Below are 17507 nucleotides of genomic sequence, written 5' to 3'. Positions count from 1 at the left end.
ATTAGGAGGGGTCCCATCAAAATATATGAACTGTTGTTTATTTATTCCTTCTTATTTTCTTCCATTTACAGAATGTTGAAAATGAAATATGTTTAATTTAGAATTGATCATAAATAAAGACTTTATTAGCGCCTCCAGTCCAGTCCAACTTAGATTAGCTTACTGAAGTGCTGTCGTTGAAAGGTGGATGCTTATGCAGGGGGGGACATCCTTCTGTGTTCATTTATTTATGTATTTCTTTTCCAGAGAGGACTGAACCCCCCCTCAGCTGAATTAATCAATGCTGTCTCCGTGCTGCGTCCCCTGTGGGTTAATGCAGCCACACGCCTGGAGGAAAATCAGATAAAATAAAATAATTTACCTGATCCTTCAAATGACATGACAGAATTAACCCAAACCCCAACAATGGTCTTTGGACAGCCACACGGCTGGAGGTGGATGTGAGAGATGGTGCTCAGGTAAAGATAAGAGTCAAACAACAAAAGGGAAGAAAGAAAAACACAATAAGCCTAAAACAAGGGATAAGGGATAACAAATGTCGTTCTGTAATCTTTGGTCAGCAAAATAGCACGTTACTGGAATGAAAAACTCGGTTGTGGTATTATATTGACTCAGCAGCGTTTCAGGCTATAAATCATGGTGTTCAGTACTTTCCCAGTGCAGTCCCACATAAAGGACAATATTGAAGTTTTAATCTGGACCATCCTCAAAGAACCCAGTTGGTGTATAGGCTATAAAAAGACATAATCTACCCAAATGGTCCCATCTGCTCCTGCAGCAATGCATCCCTGGGATAAGCCTAACCTAGAAATAAAGATATGTTATAATGAGAAGAAGCTGCACATAAACCACATATTGTTCTACTGTAGGTGGAGAGGGCAATAAAGAATCATGAATAGGCCTACATCTTTTTTTTTTATTGGATTTTCTCGCTAATTAATGTACTAAATGTCAGCACCATGCCAGGCTATAATAATTTAGGGCGGTCACAGTGTCATAAAAGATATCAGCCTGCAGTTAATTAAGATAAATTAAGAGTAGGCTATATCTTTAAATTGGAGTTATTGTTGAATACTGTTGAATTAAACCCGTGCGTAAAAATGTGGACAGGAAACATAGCCTAGTGTGCTCCTTTTTTTTTTATCTGAAGGAAACATAACATAAGCTGTTTGATTAAAAAAATATGTATGAATAGGCTACCACCACGACGCTTTACAGCCCATACAGCAGCCAAACCCACCTCGAAGTGGAGATAACCCCCCCCCCCCCACGAACGCCGCGGCATTTGACAAGAAAAACAACAAGGAGATGATGAAACCTGCCTCCATGCTCGCGGGGCTGAAAAGACAGCAACAATAGGGCCCTAATCTAAAGCCATTGTCTGCGTTCCCAGTCGGAGCGATTTGGAGAACAAAGGCTGGCTCGGTCCCCTCGGACAGCCCGGTACGGGGACATCACTCTGATCTCTGCCTGGTAATTCCCTCTCCGGGTCCCGTCAGGGGGGGCGGGGGGGGGGGACAGGCTATAGGCGCTGCGAAGCAAGACGGGTCCGGCCTGTCGCTGAGCGGCCTCTTCCAGTGCTCAGCTCGGTGGTAGGCTACGGTCGTTTTGCGACAGAGCAAAACAAGGCAAAAAAAAAAGCACAGAGCGAGGTGTGACCATGCACCGAAGGCGTCGCGAGTTCAGTTCACTGGGACACCGGACAACTAGGCCCACAACAGCGGGCTCGTTGATCCGCCGCCGCCGTTAGCATGAGCCCGTAAGCTGGTGTTCCGATGCGCCTCCGCTGACCTCTTTCTCTCCTCTCCCTCGGTGGTTTAGTGTCTGCTGTAGCGCTGCCTTTCCCCCTACCGGAGGGTCGCCTTGAAACCGGCACACTGCGAGGAGGAGGGGCTGGAGAAGTGTGTGTGTGTGTGTGTGTGGGGGGGGGGGTGTGATATGGGCAGCTTGAAACCGCCTCAGATTTTTTAAATCAACATTTTTTGCAACTATGTAACGCGGAGCGGTTTACCTCAAAGGAAATGTATTGATGATGGAAGAAAAAAAAATCCCCGCGAGAGTATGACTGTGAAGGAGGAGGGGGGGGGGATGGATAGGTCATTTTTTTAGAGCCCGACTTCACACCAAAGGTCTGAATTCTAGCATAGCACTTAATGAGTACACCACTTTTTCTCCTCTTCTAATGCAAATCCCCGCTAAGACTCGACTATACACCGGTTATACACAAGGAGACATCAAGCGTTGCTTCAGCTATGGCCTGTTATGCGCATTTGCGTATCCAAAGCCGGACATTATTCCTGGGTGAGAAATGGTGTGGGTTATCACAAATATAGTGGCCACGAAGGCGACATGTGGACCAACACTAATCAATACATAAAATAGCATTTGATGGAATAATACCTCTTCATCCCACCTCTCTCCTAGTCCATAGTCTCCATTTGTGCGTAACGAACTTTGTCGTTTTTTGGTGCATTTCTTTTTTAAATTATTGTTATTGTATGGACTTTTTTTTCAGCCTTCATGGGAGTCTCGGACGTGCCACAACAGGCCTAATGTTTGTGTCTCATCTATGTTATTAGCTCATAACACGTTCACTTTCCTTTTCCACATAGCCATATTTGCAAAATGAATGGCCTTTTATGAGTTGTCTCGGGTTTGCCAATGGGAAAACAACGCCAAAATTGTGGTCTCCCGGATTAAATTAAATAATTCAATTAGACCGAATGAAGGAGCTTTACTTGTGAGATCGTTTGTTGTGTTTGATGATTGCATTCACACACATTTATTTTTCTTTTGGAGAAGAGCAGGGGTAATGGAAAAGTAATTTACTGACTAAGGTAATTATCCACTGCTTAAACTAGGGACCACACTTTATTAAAAACGAGTGCAATAGTTATAAGGCCAACAACGCCCCCATACTTTCCGCTTTCCAATCTTTGAGCGTCTATTATAATTAGCGTGGAAATGGGTGGAGGGGGGTGGGTCGCCTTAAAACTGGCCCCCACCACCACCACTGAAGAAAAAGTAACCCACTGCTTGTTTTTGATCACTGAAGGGAGAGGGGACCTTGAAACGGCTCAACCTCTTTGCTCCATAATTGGTTTTATAGTGCTGGCGAGAGGCCAGGATGTTTTTTTTTTTTGTTTTTTTTTAACAGTGGGGACTTTGATTGGCATCTTGTGCAACCAATCAGGCCGTAGCTGTGTAAAACGTACTGGGCTGGTCTGGGGTTGGGTGGTGGCGAGGGAGATGGGCGGGGCTTGCAAAAACAATGCTGTGTTTCATTGCTGAGGAGTTTACGGACGCGTCAGGGGCTCTCCCCCCCCCCTCCCCAGTTTACCTTCGGACGAGCCTGTTATGGACTACTCCAGTTCTCCCAGCAACCTGGACGGATTTTGAGAAACATTTGCATTTTTAGCTCCTTTCCCCCCAAAATTTTCCACATACAAGTAAGCGGTCGGCATGCTTTTTTCCTTGTTTGTTTTTTCTTTTTCCAGCTAAAGTGTCCGAGTACTCGGTGTTTTAAAACCTAATTTGGGCTGTAAATGCGAGTAAAAAAGGGCGCGGAGGTTTTTGCATACGACATTTTGGATTTTAAGAAACTGTTGTCGGTGTGAAAATCCCACTTTCTAGACGTTTCCGCCAAGAAAGTTTTGTTTCGTTAATGGAACCGTGAAAAGTTTGAAACGTGGCTGAAATGCCGTGCTCCTCCGTACGGCAGACGTGCCGCATGGATAACAAGGACAAGGATACAAACTAACTCCCGTGTGTCTTCCAGAGGGCTTAGAGGCAACGTTTGTGGTTGTTGGTGTATTTCTCTCAAGGAAAAAAGGTTTATTGTGATTTCTGAACGAGCCATTCTTCAGATCCCGCCCGCCTGGATATCACGAGTCGTTGCTGTAATGTTTGCTTGCAGCCTTTGAAGGTTAACTCGACTTTCGCCTTGTTTTCCACTTAAATTCACACAACTCACAGTGTTTGACTAGTGTTTATTTTCGAGCAGTAGGCTAAAGCCTATAAAAAAAATTTTTTTCACAAGACACATTTTTTTATCTCCTTGTTGCCTTCGGATAAAGTCGCAGTTGGTGGTTGTTGTTCTCCTTAAAGTAGCCTAACTTTATTATATTTTTGTGTTTTTTATATCACACATAGCCCACATATGTCTGCGAAAATTGTGTTGTAGGCCTATCATCTGTTTTGCAAAAATGATTAAAATCGACGTTTTAACAGATTGAAGACGCATTGCTCAGGTCGATGCTGATTAAACGGAATATCCGTGGATTTATCATTTAAATCACAGTAGTATATCTTAATACTATTTTAAACTAAGGTCCGGGAGGTCAACCGCGTCGATAAGGTGGATATAAAATGAGGTTTTAGTTTTTTCAAACAGCGGGACTGAAGTGTTTACGGGTTGGGTTTTGAGGTCTTTCGTCGGGCAGCACCCATGTCCAAATGCGAAGTAGCCCGGACTAAATTCGCATCTCCGGGCAACAAAACACCACTAACCCTGCTGATTAATGATGCAGGCTTTTGCAACCCTATTTATTTTTAACCCGTTTGAAATTTATATTTGATGCGCCTCCAGTATTTATGGTGTAGGCTAGCCTATTGGTTTACAGGGCGACTCGGCCCATAGCCTACATTGCTGGTTTACGGTTTAGGAAACAGCTGGGTAATCGGAAAAGGTTGAATAGGTTGTTAAAATTTGACCGTATGCGTTTCCATCGCATAATCGCTTGAGTGTTTTCATGGCCGGGGCAGAGCAGCTGGCCGCCCCTCTCCTGGTTGTGTTTCCCTGGGAAGCGGAGCCCCGGAGCGGCTGCCTGCTCGCTGTGTAGTGGGGGCGGAGTGCTGCTAGTCCGCTCAAATAGATCATAATATTGTCGATATAAGTTAAATCTGCATTAAGACCTGCAGCTGAGATCCACCAGGAGCAACTCATGCGGTCACAGCCTACTGTCGACCAGCTTAATCAACGTTTAGTTTTTGAAGTGGTTTTCCAAACTGCGTCATTGCACATATGGACCGCCTGTTCGCTGGAAAGAGGATAAATCCTAAAACTCTCAATTCTCAACAGTTTGTTCAGTGTGCCCACAGATTATATATCAAGCGAATGTTTTCTTGTTGTATTTTATAGGTCAGCAGCATGGCTGAAAAGGAGCCCGAATCGCCTGGAAAACTAAAGGCATTATTATAGCCAGAATTGGCTTTTTCGGAATAGGGGGCCTATCCGAACGGACTATTTCTTTTCACAACTTTCCCCTCTGTGGATAATGGATGGCAGAGATTTTGGACCTCCCCGATCCGTCCACGTACCACCTCCGTTGTTGGCGGGACTCGCAATGGAGTCTCACCGACTCGGAGCAGCAGCAGCAGCCAGGAGGATCCCTCCCTCGCCCGGTCACTTGGGTGCGAGTCATCCGCCGCCTCTCCACTCCGGGAAATTCTTGCCATCGGCCATTAACCTACATCCACACCACAGTAAGTACATGCTGTTAGACTGCTTGAATTCTGTAATGTAACTGCCCCCAAAAAAGCAAAACCCTCAAATGTTTAAATAGCATATTAACTTGAAATAACGCTGCGCAAAAATGCGCACAGCTTGTGGCTGCCCGTGGCATCATGTGCGGTCATCACTTGAATATCGCTTCGGTGTTGTTGAAATGTACCCATATGTTGATTTCATAAGGAGGTGTGGCTGTCATAAAGCTGTGGCAAGTTTCAAATGTGAAAGTCTGGTATCGTGTCAAAGATTCTCAGCCCTTGCGATGTGCAGCGTATTAGCGGAAAATTACTTGGCAGTTTGCAACACACAGCGGTAGATGTTAAGGCACAAACAGGGTTCACTGTTGAGGATGGTGGTGTGGGTGTTGTTGCAGCAGTATGCAGGTCAGGGTGCAGTGGTCTTGGATTGCATGTGGACCATTACCATCATTGCTGTGAAAGCAGATTGTGTGTGTGTGATTTAGGAATGGATGTGGGTTAGTGTCCTGTATTTGGTGTAAAAGCCACTCTCCTAAAAGACTTGGCAAATGGCTGATGCTGCTTTTACCTGCATTTGTACCACTGTGTTGGACATCCCGGCTGCTGCCCTAAGGTACTTTGGGGAGATTGTGTGTGCGTGTGTTTGTGTGTGTTTAGAGCTGCAGAGATTTATCAATTAGTTGTCAACTATTAAATTAATTGCAAAGTATTTCGAAAATCGATTCATCGGGTTGAGTAATTTTTTGTTATGGAAAAAAAAATGAAAGGAGTCCAGCTTCTTTAATGTGAATATTTTCTAGTTTCTTTACCCCTTTTTATGCCAGTAAACTGAATATCTTTGAGTTGTGGACAGAACCAAGACATTTCAGGACGTCATTTTGGGCTTTGGGAAACACTGACATTTTTTCCCCATTTTATAGACTCAACAACGTGGATTGATCATCGATAATCGTTAGTTGTGTGGGTGTGGGTGTGTGTGTGTGTGTGTGTGTGTGTGTGTGTGTGGGTGAGTGAGTGCTAGGGCTGCACAATTTTATCAAAATCACAATATGGACTAGTGCAATATCCAAATCGGGGTGGGCGCAATATTTGTCAAACCATTCCGAATTAAGTATTGTGTTCCTGCGGAGACGTCTCACTCTACAAATCTTGTCTAACAGACTAAATCCCCGCAAAAATCGATATAATCATTTTAATTTTAATATTTTTCAATGAGAATAATGATACCAAAATGATAATTCCCAACAATATCGTGAATCATATCACAATATCAGTCAAAATAATCACAATTAAATATGTGTGTGTGTGTGTGTGTTTTTATTTTTTTTAATGAGCACATGTTGGGTGCAAACTGGATGGCTTTAATGTGTTTGGCCATTAAAGTGTGGTATGAACCAGGCAGATGCTCTTTAAAAGCAAACCGCCATGTGTCTGTTTACATCATGTAGGGGTGTGTGTGTGTGTGTGTGTGTGTGTGTGTGGTATTACCTGCCTTTAGTCACTGGATTATCTGCAGTATATGTTATTCCCTGCTGCGCTGGTGATTTTAATTTCACTGCCCACACAGAGATGTCTGCTCCTGCTATTAGTAGTAGAAGCCTTGAAAAAGACAAGAAAAATTGTGCTCAGTCAAAGGGAAAGTCCGAGCGCTGTCATCTAGGTTCAAACCATATTGTGTGTGTGTGTGTGGGAGCGATTGGTCTGCCTTATTAAAAATTGGAAAGTCTGAAAAATGCTCTCATTGAGTTACTTACATCCCCATGAAGTTATGTAGCTTCAGACAGATACAGTTACAGTTTCTCTGGTTTCTTTTCAGAGGTAAACCCTGGAGATTATAATATTCCAGTTTAGTTGTGTTCCTCCTGTACTGATCGTTGAGCGTGGGGTTCAATGCAGTACTTGTCACATGGAGTGCGAGGTACTAGAGGTCTGGTAAAGTGCGGCAGTGCTCCCAGGGCAGGGCTCTGATGAATCTTTAATTTGACACACCGACAGCCCACACACTCAACTCACACAAGCACATGAAACGCTGTCAGAGATGAAATCAACTCGCAGCAGGGAGCGTTAGGATGATTGATGGGTGTACTGGGGCAAAGAGATGTGCCAGAGCGCAGTTTATTGCAGCTAGTAGAGCTGATTTTTGTGGCTGTGGAATAGCACGGAAATATTTGCAGGTGAAATGATCAGATGTGTCGATTTGCAGTAAACCGTGCAAATACCATTACTGGTTAAGATGTGTCTTTGGAGCAGAGGTGGGTTTCATTTGGGATGATATTCCTCTATTTCCCCTCCTGTGGCTCTGAAACAAGCTGAAAATTGCTCGCGGTGAGTGTGCAGACTTGCTTGTGTGGAACGACTTGATGTGTAGCCACGGGGTGGGGTGGGGGGGGTGGTTATGAAGTGGAATTGACCCAACCACTGTTCCAGCCCCGATTGGCAGTTTAAACGCTCCTTTTTAAAACGGGATACATTTTATTCTGCCCACACACTGACCTTCCCACTCTCTGACTCTCATCTCCCCTACGCACACTCACAGCCTCCACCCACTAAAACACACCACTGTACGATGCAGGTCATTTAGCTTTATGGCACTCCTTAATATCAAATCCCCACACATTACATTAACCAAACCTCAATTGAGATCTCAGTCCCATGCTTGTAATAACGCCATACAGCCTTGTTACATGATAATTACCCGGTAATTGTAAATGTCCATAATGTTCCTGTTTAATAGCAATAAGCAGCGTGAATGCAGCACTCAAGGACCTGGCGTGCAATCAGAAGGATCCAAGGTCGGCCCGCTGCTGTTTTTGTTTACACGTGTTTCGTGGAATTCAAGACCTTTGCTTTGCATCGTTGTTTTTGGCTGACCTCTCGATAGCAGGGTTGACTTTTTATAGCTGCCAACACACCCCTATTTCCCAGGAGTTTCCCTTATTTTCTGTTTTAGTTCAGTTTTTAAGAGGATTTCCACCTGACTTAACGTGTGTGTGTGTGTGTGTGTGTGTGTGTGTGTGTGTGTGTGTGTGTGTGTGTGTGTGTGTGTGTGTGTGTGTGTGTGTGTGTGTGTGTGTGTGTGTGTGTGTGTGTGTGTGTGTGTGTGTGTGTGTGTGTGTGTGTGTGTGTGTGTGTGTGTGAGAGAGATTGTGCTGCTCGTACACTCTGTAAAGAAGAAGAATATTCATTAGAACACAGAACCTATTCCTATTCATTCACACCGATTTCTATCTAATAATAAGGTGTGATTCACTGTTTATAGATGTCCAATGGCTGTAAAGGGGCCTCTTGTCTAGAGGAGGTCTGCCGGAGCCTCCATCACCAGATTGAGGCCATCTGTCCTCTTTCCTCCCTCTGGCAGCAGACGTTAGGACCTGCTGAAATGTGACTGCACTGTGGAAACGCTGCCGCAGAGACTTTGAAAATTACAGTTGTCGTGGGCAGATTGTTTTATTGTGAAGGGCGTGTATAATATCATATGCTGCGTTCCAGACACAATTTTTAGCACTTCAAGTCACGACTTGGTAGCGTTCCAAGCAAAGTCACGACAAAGTTAGCTAGCGGCTACCTAACGTTGACGTTAGCTAGCGCTAGCTGATACTAGCGCGCTGTAGCGACGCTATCTACTCTGCGACATATTTTGGGCTTCATTTAATAAACATAACCTGTAGTAGTACACAATTGTATGTGTATTGTTTTGATTACAATGTGCGGAATTACTTTACGTTGCCTATTTATGTCTATTTATTTATATTTCTCACCGGTAATCACCGGCGTCTGTACAGCATCAACAGGGGTCGCCATTGTTGTTCATGTGCGTGTGACATCAAAAACTGTAACTGGGAGTACAACCATCTGGTACCAGTTCATGGGTAGTAAGTTACGGGTTTGACTGCCGTTCCAGGGCGCTTTCACGGGTAGAAGGTTGTGAAAACACGGATTAGGGGTTGTCTGGAACTAGGGTTGGGTACCGAAACACGGTGCCAATAGGGCACCGGTGCCGACGTAAACGGTAGTAACGAGACTGAATGAGAACGAAAATTTCGGTGCCTGACTTTACACTACACTCCACAGCAGGTAACGTTAGCCTACCTTTAGCTAGCAGCTGGATTAGCAGACGTAACCGTGCGCCCTTGTCGGAATTTAACAACACACATGGTGACGGTGCGTTCACTTAAAACAGGTAGCCTTGTGGTGCATTCAAAGTTATTGAACTTTTCCCATCTGGTGGTTGTTTGTCGTTCAACAGCAATTCACTGGTGAAATAAGTTAGTTATTACAGTATTATTAAATCTTTAATTTTGACCATATGGCCTTAGCAATAAACAAGCCGTTCTTTAATGCCACCGACTGATTAGTACCCTTCTTTTTACTTTATTAAAAAGTATCTGTTTAGGCACCGGCACCGTTTCAAAAGTATCGCTTTAGTACCGGTATAGGAAAAAACCCAAACGATACCCAACCCTACCTGGAACGCAGCAAAAGATTATGCACGTGATTGTGCTTTTGCACTTTCTATTTGCGCAACATTTTTGATGCTAAGCGTTCTTTTGTACCGCATTTCCCAGAGGTAACTTGACAATCAAGCAACATGTGACCTCTTTTTTTTTTTCTTGGTTTTTGACCAGTTTATTACTCAGTTCTTCTTCTAAATCAACAACACATTGTTGCTGCAGCTGTGGAAAACTTAAAACGCATCACTCCCTGTGCACCAGTTGCTTTTTTTTTTTTTTTTTTTCCTCTGGGTGTTGAGAGCGGTCAAAATTGTAGAAGCATGCAGAAACTGGGTGTAGGTTGAATCTCTGTTGTGTCACATCAACTAGCCATTGTTGTACGTGATTACTTTAACTGTATGGAATGATCTTACACGTTCAAGAGAACCGTCTGGAACAAGTGCATGTTTAATGAGGCGAAAATAGTGTTCGGGGCGGCGGCCCTCACCGGTTAGACTTAAGGGATAAGACATCTGAACCAGCAACTTCTCTGCTCTTTTGTCTCTCTCACACACAGTCATTTTTAGTGTTCACTAGAGAGTAGCGGAAGAGTGGAGTGAGACGCAGAGGCAAATGTAGGTGTTACAGCGAGTGCAGAGAAGGGAAGTCAATAGGTGAAAGATGAAAACAGCTCAAGACAAATGGAGAAGGAGAACTAAGTGGGCACAGTCCCTAAGGTAGAAAGCTGTGTTTTGTTTTCAAGGGATAAGAGCTGAGGTTGTTGTTTGTGTGCGTGTGTGAGGGGAATGGTGTAGATGGGAGGATTGAGGTCTTGTGTATGGGAATGAGAGCATGTGATTGTGCTTAGTGCAGTTAGAGCTGGGGTTTCCCCCTGGGACTCTCTGCAGAGAGAAAGGAAGAGATTTATCCTGACCACAACACATTCATACACGGTTAGATAAATGTGGTAGCCCTTCAAATGTTCTCTCTTTCAGTCACACACACACACACACACACACACGAGTGTAAGCATAATTCATGCAGCTTGCGGGGCAGCGTGTCTCGGCCAATACCAATTTGTCTTCCACGTCGCTTGGTTAGTGTGTCTGTTTACGTTAAAATTAATGTGGTGAGTGTGTGTTTATATGTATTCAAGACACAGACCCCTACATGTAAGTGCGTGCACGCTTGTGTGCGTGTGTGAGAAGATGTGGCTTGGACACGACCCCCCCTCAGATTAATTGAATCCTTCAGGAGAGAAAACGGGCCCCTTAAGAGAAAGCACAAGGCCCCGCTGCCCTGTTACAATAAACCTGTCGGAGGCAGACAAACGACATGCACGCACACACACACACACACACACACACAGCTGTCAAACATAAGAGCGATAGGCCGGTGTGTGTGAGAAAACGAGCGTGCCCTGGCATGTCGAAATACCCAAAGCATTAGCTAAAGTCATACACTCCGCCAGAACCCTCCCTCTAACTCAAACAACAGCCTCCAACACACAAAGGTCACACACTGCGTTATGTCTGTCTGTTTGGCGTTTGGTGCGTTGAGTCTCTACGTGTCCCATTACATAAGGTTTATGATATTCCCGCCCCAGCATACGCAGCTACGACACACAGAGCAGGTTCGACGTTTAAGGAAAAGTCTAATTTGACCGTTTAACTGTGGTATGTGCTCTAGCCAGTTGAGCAACCAAGACAACCTGCACAATTTGACAGCTGACTTTTGAAATTTTGATGAATCGTTAGCCTCGAAAATTGAAGGAATGGCACACTCGCTCTGTCATCGCTGTGGTTGTTACTCTGCACCAACATCACAGGAACAGTCAGCATCACAGGAACAGTCACGAGTAACCTTATTTTTATCTAACACTGAGAAATGTACTGATAACATCAGCTTTAAAAAAAAAAAAAGACGAAGAAAAAATCCTGTCAGTCAGCACCTCTGTAGTTCTGTGTTGATTTCACTTTAGTTTATGATAAATATTAATCCAAAAGTCGACCAGTCCTGTGCTACAAGTGTACGTGGAGCTGGAATTGGTTCTTGAATGTATGTGTGTTTTTATTGCAACACGTGCATGCCACTCTGTCTGTGTGTGACACTTGCATGATTGTGTGCGTGCGTATTTGTGTGTGCGCGGCTGTTGCGAGCGTGTTTCCATTTGTTGGTATCGAGGAGTGTGTCAAAATAACACCTGTCGTCTTCACAGGAGATTGCAACAGCACGGCGCAGCGACACTCGAACTCACACGTGGTGTGTTTCCATCCGACTGTCGGAGCAACTTTTGCATGGAAAAAAAAAAAACAACCCTAACTTTGTGTCTTTTCTGGCAGGCTGCTCTTGTTTTGGCTGGATATTCATTGAAATTGCTCCATTTTAGCTGCTTCAGTTTCAGGGTCCCTGTATCGTGCATGCTGTCTCACTGTCATGGCTTACTGGGACATTTGATTAGAACAAAGCTACCGTTGATGTTATCAGTAAAACTTGTGCTTTTTCCTACTGTGACATGTGAAAATGTCTGATGGGGAAAAGGCTTATTGTAATTTCAGTCCATCAGTTTTTGAAAAGATTATTAGGGTAGCAGCTGGTTTACCATAGTTAGTTAGAACCAACTTTTAAGTCCAGGAGGCAGGAAAATGTTCCCAGATGATTTCTTAGCCGGGCCATTATTGACTCAATGCTCTATTCTAGAGCTGCAAAGATTAATCAATTACTTGTCAACTTTTTAATTAATTGCCAACTCTTTTGATAATCAATGAATCGGTTTGAGTATTTTTGTTATGAAGAAAAAGTAAAAATTCAGGTTCTTAAATGTGAATATTTTCTAGTTTCTTCACTCCTCTGTAGGGCTGGGCGATATGGAGAAAATCCGATGTCACGATAGTCTTATATACCCTGATGTCGATATTGTAGGGTTGCCAACTGGTGCTTTCACAAAATATTTTCCCATTTAGATTTTAGATAACTAATCATCAATAATGTGGATATAATGGTAAGTCCAGAAAATGACAACACTTTACTGTAATGCAGCCTTTAAAACCAGGAAAAGACACCACTTTTTGAGGACGTCATCTTGGGCGTTGGGGATCCATTTTCTGACATCAACTAATCAAAAAAAATAATTGTCAGATTTATCTACTATGAAAATAATTGTTAGTTGCAGCCCTACTCTATTCCTATTTACACAATATGACACCGTATAACCGACTATAGTCAACTTTTTTTTGCACATTTTGAAGTATCTCCTTAGAAAATGTTGATTGAAACAGCAAAATTCAAAAGATCTTCTCAAATTTGCAAAAAAACGTTTTTACGCTTGCTTGAGGTGGTTTTTGCCTTTTTCCAAAAAAAGTTAATGCTCAAAATGGGAGATGGAAACAGCTTTGCTGAATAAGTTGTGACGTAGCGCACGTGTAACTCACATGACTATGGTCCAGGTGTCCATCGGACGGGGGAAGGATCGGGATACGGGTCCCATCCAGGGCGCCGTACCCTGCGTAGTGGAGTTGCGGTGCGCTGTTGCCTGCGCCTCGGCCACTTTCGGGTAAATTGACGAATTGGTTCAAGAGCTTGAATCGTATGGCCCTGCACTCTCTCCAGTTAGCCAAAGAACTTAGCTTCTAAACTCTTTGATTTAGCAAGCCGGTTTTCAATCTACAACCATCGTGATGAAACTACGCTTTGCCTAGTCTAGTTTATTCGATGGAAACACTTCTAATTCACATTTTCGGCAATTACATTTTAGGAAAATATCTAATTGCGATTATTTTGACTGATATTGTGATATGATTCATGGTATTGGAGGGAATGATCGTTTTTGTATCATTCTCATTTTCATTGAAAATTATGAACATTGAAAGAAATAAATGATTATAGTGTGTATTTTTGCGAGGATCTGTTCCAAACAAAGATTTTTTTTTCTTTAGTCTGTAGGATACGATTTGTAGGCCGGGACATCTCTGCAGCACCACAAGAATGGTTTGACACATATTTTTCCATTAACAGATGTCCATATTGCGATTTCGATACAATTGCGATTAATTGTGCAGCCCTAACCTGTACCCTGGCGAGTTAAAACATAACCTTACCGTACTCCAGTGTCCAGCTTTAATACTGAATCAAAAATACACAAACTTTTTAACGCCGGTAACTAAAGCACATATAGAACATACAATAACAACATAGGCAAGTTACCACACTATGTGGTTAACTGTCTTTTACAATAACAAATGGTGAAATCTGCAAACGTCTTCAGTAGGGTAGAAGAAGAGTGAAACAAACTTTTGGATCGTTTCGGCTTAATTTGGCACATTTCATATTTTTGTTCCTAGAAACTAATAAAAAAAAAAGAATTGGTTCTGCACCACTTACATCATTACAGCAGTGATGTGCAGCTTGTTGTGTGACTTAAATATTTATTGCTAAGATATTTGCAACATTGGATCACAACAGTAACAAAAGACTGTTTGGGAAATTCAGTCCCATTTTTCTATTATTCATGAAGTCCTGTTGTCTTGTGTAATGTCCATTTTTGTTTCAGTTGTGCTTCTTGTTTTCTCAAGATTTCAAGTCGCAAGTCTTGCATTATTAATCACACTCTATTTTGTATGTTCTCATTTTAGTGTTGTCGTGACCTGGCTCGGGTGGTCATAACAAAGAGGGAGACAACACCATGTTGAATGTTTAGACAATACTTTATTGAGCCAAATTAGACCAAATTAACAACATAGAGAATACAATGTAGAAGGCTGTGGAAGCAGTGGTGGTGGTGTGTGTTGCTGTGTGTGTGTGTTGGTGTTGTAAAGTGTAAACTCCACAAAAGGCAAACCTAGGATAACCTAACCAAGCCAAACCTTAGTGGGCCTGTGGAGACAGCAGGGAGGGAGGATGGGGGGAGAGAGAGACAGAGGATACTGCAGCTTAAGAGGCCTCGGCACACCAGACCCAGGTGAGCCGAGTTACTCGAATTAGTAACAAGTTCAAACACACCTCGTCAATGTAGACCGCAAAAACACTCAAATGACATCGAAGGGCATCACAGGGTTGTATACCTCCTTTTATTATTTATGCTTTCACTTTTTATCTGTATTTCTGTCCTCCTCTGGACTTCCGCTGGGCATTAATAAAGGTTTATCTTAAGATATGTCAGTTTTTCCTTGAAGATTTCTTAAATCATTTCTTAAGCCATTGGTCCTGTGTCGGGTGCACTACCTTCACCCAATTCCTCGTAACAGCTTTTTAACTTAGTATTAATCGTATTATTATCAACCAGATATCTGTGGCTTCCCAGTCAGTCCTTCCAGAAAAATGCTGAGTTTTTTTGTAATTGTTGCGGGCAAAAATCCTTGATTATGCGGCACGTTTTCTTAAAAAATGCGATGGAATATGCTCTATGATATTTATGCAATTTTATGCGATGAAATTGCAGGAACTTGCAAAAACTGCCATCACGTAATTACGTCACTTCATAACGTTCCCATGGTAACAGGGCAAAATGAATGCTCTTGTGTGAAGTAAACGCAACATTTTTCAACTTTCTGCTAAGATATATTATGTGACTTTTTTGCAATGAAAATGCGGGGATTATGACATCATGCAAGCCCCGCATATTTTGCACGGAAATCAGTAATCGGTAATTTATGCGGCAAAAGTGCGGCGTATTTGAAAAAATGGGACCCCCCCCCCGGTCAGTACACTTTCTTTAGAGACTGTGTAACTGAAACAGCAGTTGGTAACATACATTTGTTTGTTTTGTAAATTGTTGAAAATGTATTGTGTAATTTCTTTCTCGATAAACAATAACGCATAAAGTATGACCACATCAGATGTTGGCACATTGCAGCGTGGCGTAACGTGAACTTGTCACACAGCAGGGACAGTTTTGAGTGAAGTTGAGAAACTTTGTGTTCAGCTCGAGCTGACAAACCACGAATAATAGTTTCCTCTAAACAACTCAGAAGGCAGAATAACCAGACTGGTACATTTTGAAATCATTAACAGACACTTTGTAAACCACATGCTCACAGCCTGGATACACACTCACACACACACACACAAAAACCCCTCCCTCACACACACACACACACACAAAAAACCCTCACAGACACACACACACACACACACGCACAAAACCCCTTACACACACACACACACACACACACACACACACACACACAAACCCTCACAGACACACACATACACACACACACCCCCCCCCACACACACACACACAAACCCTTCACACATACACACAAAAACCCCTCACTCACAAAAACCCCTCACAGACACACACACGCACAAAAAACCCTCACACACACACACACACACACACACACACACACACACACACACAAACCCCTCACTCACACACACACACACACAGACACACACACACACACACACTCACACACACACACACAAACCCCTCACCCATAGACTGTGTGTGTGTGTGTGTGTGTGTGTGTGTGTGTGTGTGTGTGTGTGTGTGTGTGTGTGTGTGTGTGTGTGTGTGTGTGTGTGTGTGTGTGTGTGTGTGTGTGTGTGTGTGTGTGTGTGTAGCCTCTCTTTCTGCCTTACTGTCAGGAGTAATGGTAACCAGTGTCAGTGTGCCAGTTAGCTGAGGCAGACAGCCGAGCAGAATTTTACTGTTTTAATGTTTTTCTTGCAGGGAATAAAAAACCGAGATCAATAGAGATTTTCCCCCAGCTAACCCTGCTCTGGGTACCACTGATGGATAACAGATGGGTTCACAGAGTGTCTGTGTGTGTGTGTGTGTGTCTGTTTGTTTGTGGCGAACATTTATACCAGAGAATTTTCTCTCTTATTTTTAAGGGCTTTTGTACACGATTCAGCATTGTCGTTTTTGGATTCTGTTGTTTCCATCTTCGACCGATTTGTGAACAAGTCTCTTGTTCTCAAGTTTGATAACTCTGATTTTCACTGTGTGGGCGGGGTGTATGTTTTTGTGTGTGTGTGTGTGTGTGTATGTGTGTGTATGTTTTTGTGTGTGTGCGTGCGTGTCAGATTAGCAGCTCTATCAGAATTGATCTCGGGGAGGCCTTCTCCTCTCTCATATGGAGATATGTTTCTTCTTATGAGGATCTGAAAATGGAGGCTCAGAACATGTTTGAGTCAGAGGGCGTGTTTCTTGGCAACTGTGAAGGGAGGGGAGAGGAAGGAAGGAAAGGCCGGAGAGAAAGAAAGAGAGAGAGGAAGGTAATGAAAGAGTAATTCCAAAACATTTAAAGAAACATTTCCCTCTCAGCTACCATTTGAGTGTTGTTTCTGGAATGAGGAGAGCAAATGTTTCCTCTCTTTCTACCCCTCCCTCTTCTTCCTTCTTTGGACTGTTCAGGAAGGGGAATAGACTATTTGGGATTACATTTAATTTTTTTTTTCTTCCCTGATCGCTGGCACGAAGCGTAACTGTGGACTGTATGTAGCTGTGTGTTTGTACTCACTGCACTCTATGGATAACGGGCCTGTAGGCGGCTGTGATGCCGAGATTGATCCATACTCTAGTGTGTGTGTGTGTGTGTGTGTGTGTGTGTGTGTGTGTGTGTGTGTGTGTGTGTGTGTGTG

At 43.2% G+C, this 17507-nt stretch overlaps 1 protein-coding gene across 5 annotated transcripts in view; it reads left to right on the top strand.

Annotated features, from left to right (window-relative positions):
• The first annotated feature begins 3285 nt into the window (after positions 1-3285).
• tnrc18 (trinucleotide repeat containing 18) overlaps positions 3286-17507 on the top strand; it is a 55688-nt gene continuing 41466 nt past the window's right edge. For 2 of the 5 annotated variants that reach the window (XM_039824640.1, XM_039824636.1), the window contains exons 1-2: positions 3286-3449; positions 5141-5484. In XM_039824640.1, the coding sequence (XP_039680574.1) occupies positions 5277-5484 (208 nt within the window). In that variant the 5' untranslated portion in view covers positions 3286-3449; positions 5141-5276. Of the gene's footprint in view, positions 3450-3485; positions 3926-3950; positions 5485-17507 lie in introns of those variants that run through there. The other 3 variants (XM_039824638.1, XM_039824637.1, XM_039824639.1) reach the window with 3 other exon arrangements.

Source organism: Perca fluviatilis, chromosome 15, assembly GCF_010015445.1.
Source record: "Perca fluviatilis chromosome 15, GENO_Pfluv_1.0, whole genome shotgun sequence".
Taxonomy (NCBI): Eukaryota; Metazoa; Chordata; class Actinopteri; order Perciformes; family Percidae; genus Perca; species Perca fluviatilis.
The sequence above is the reverse complement of the archived record's forward strand: the minus strand, read 5'-3'. Positions and strand labels throughout refer to the sequence as shown.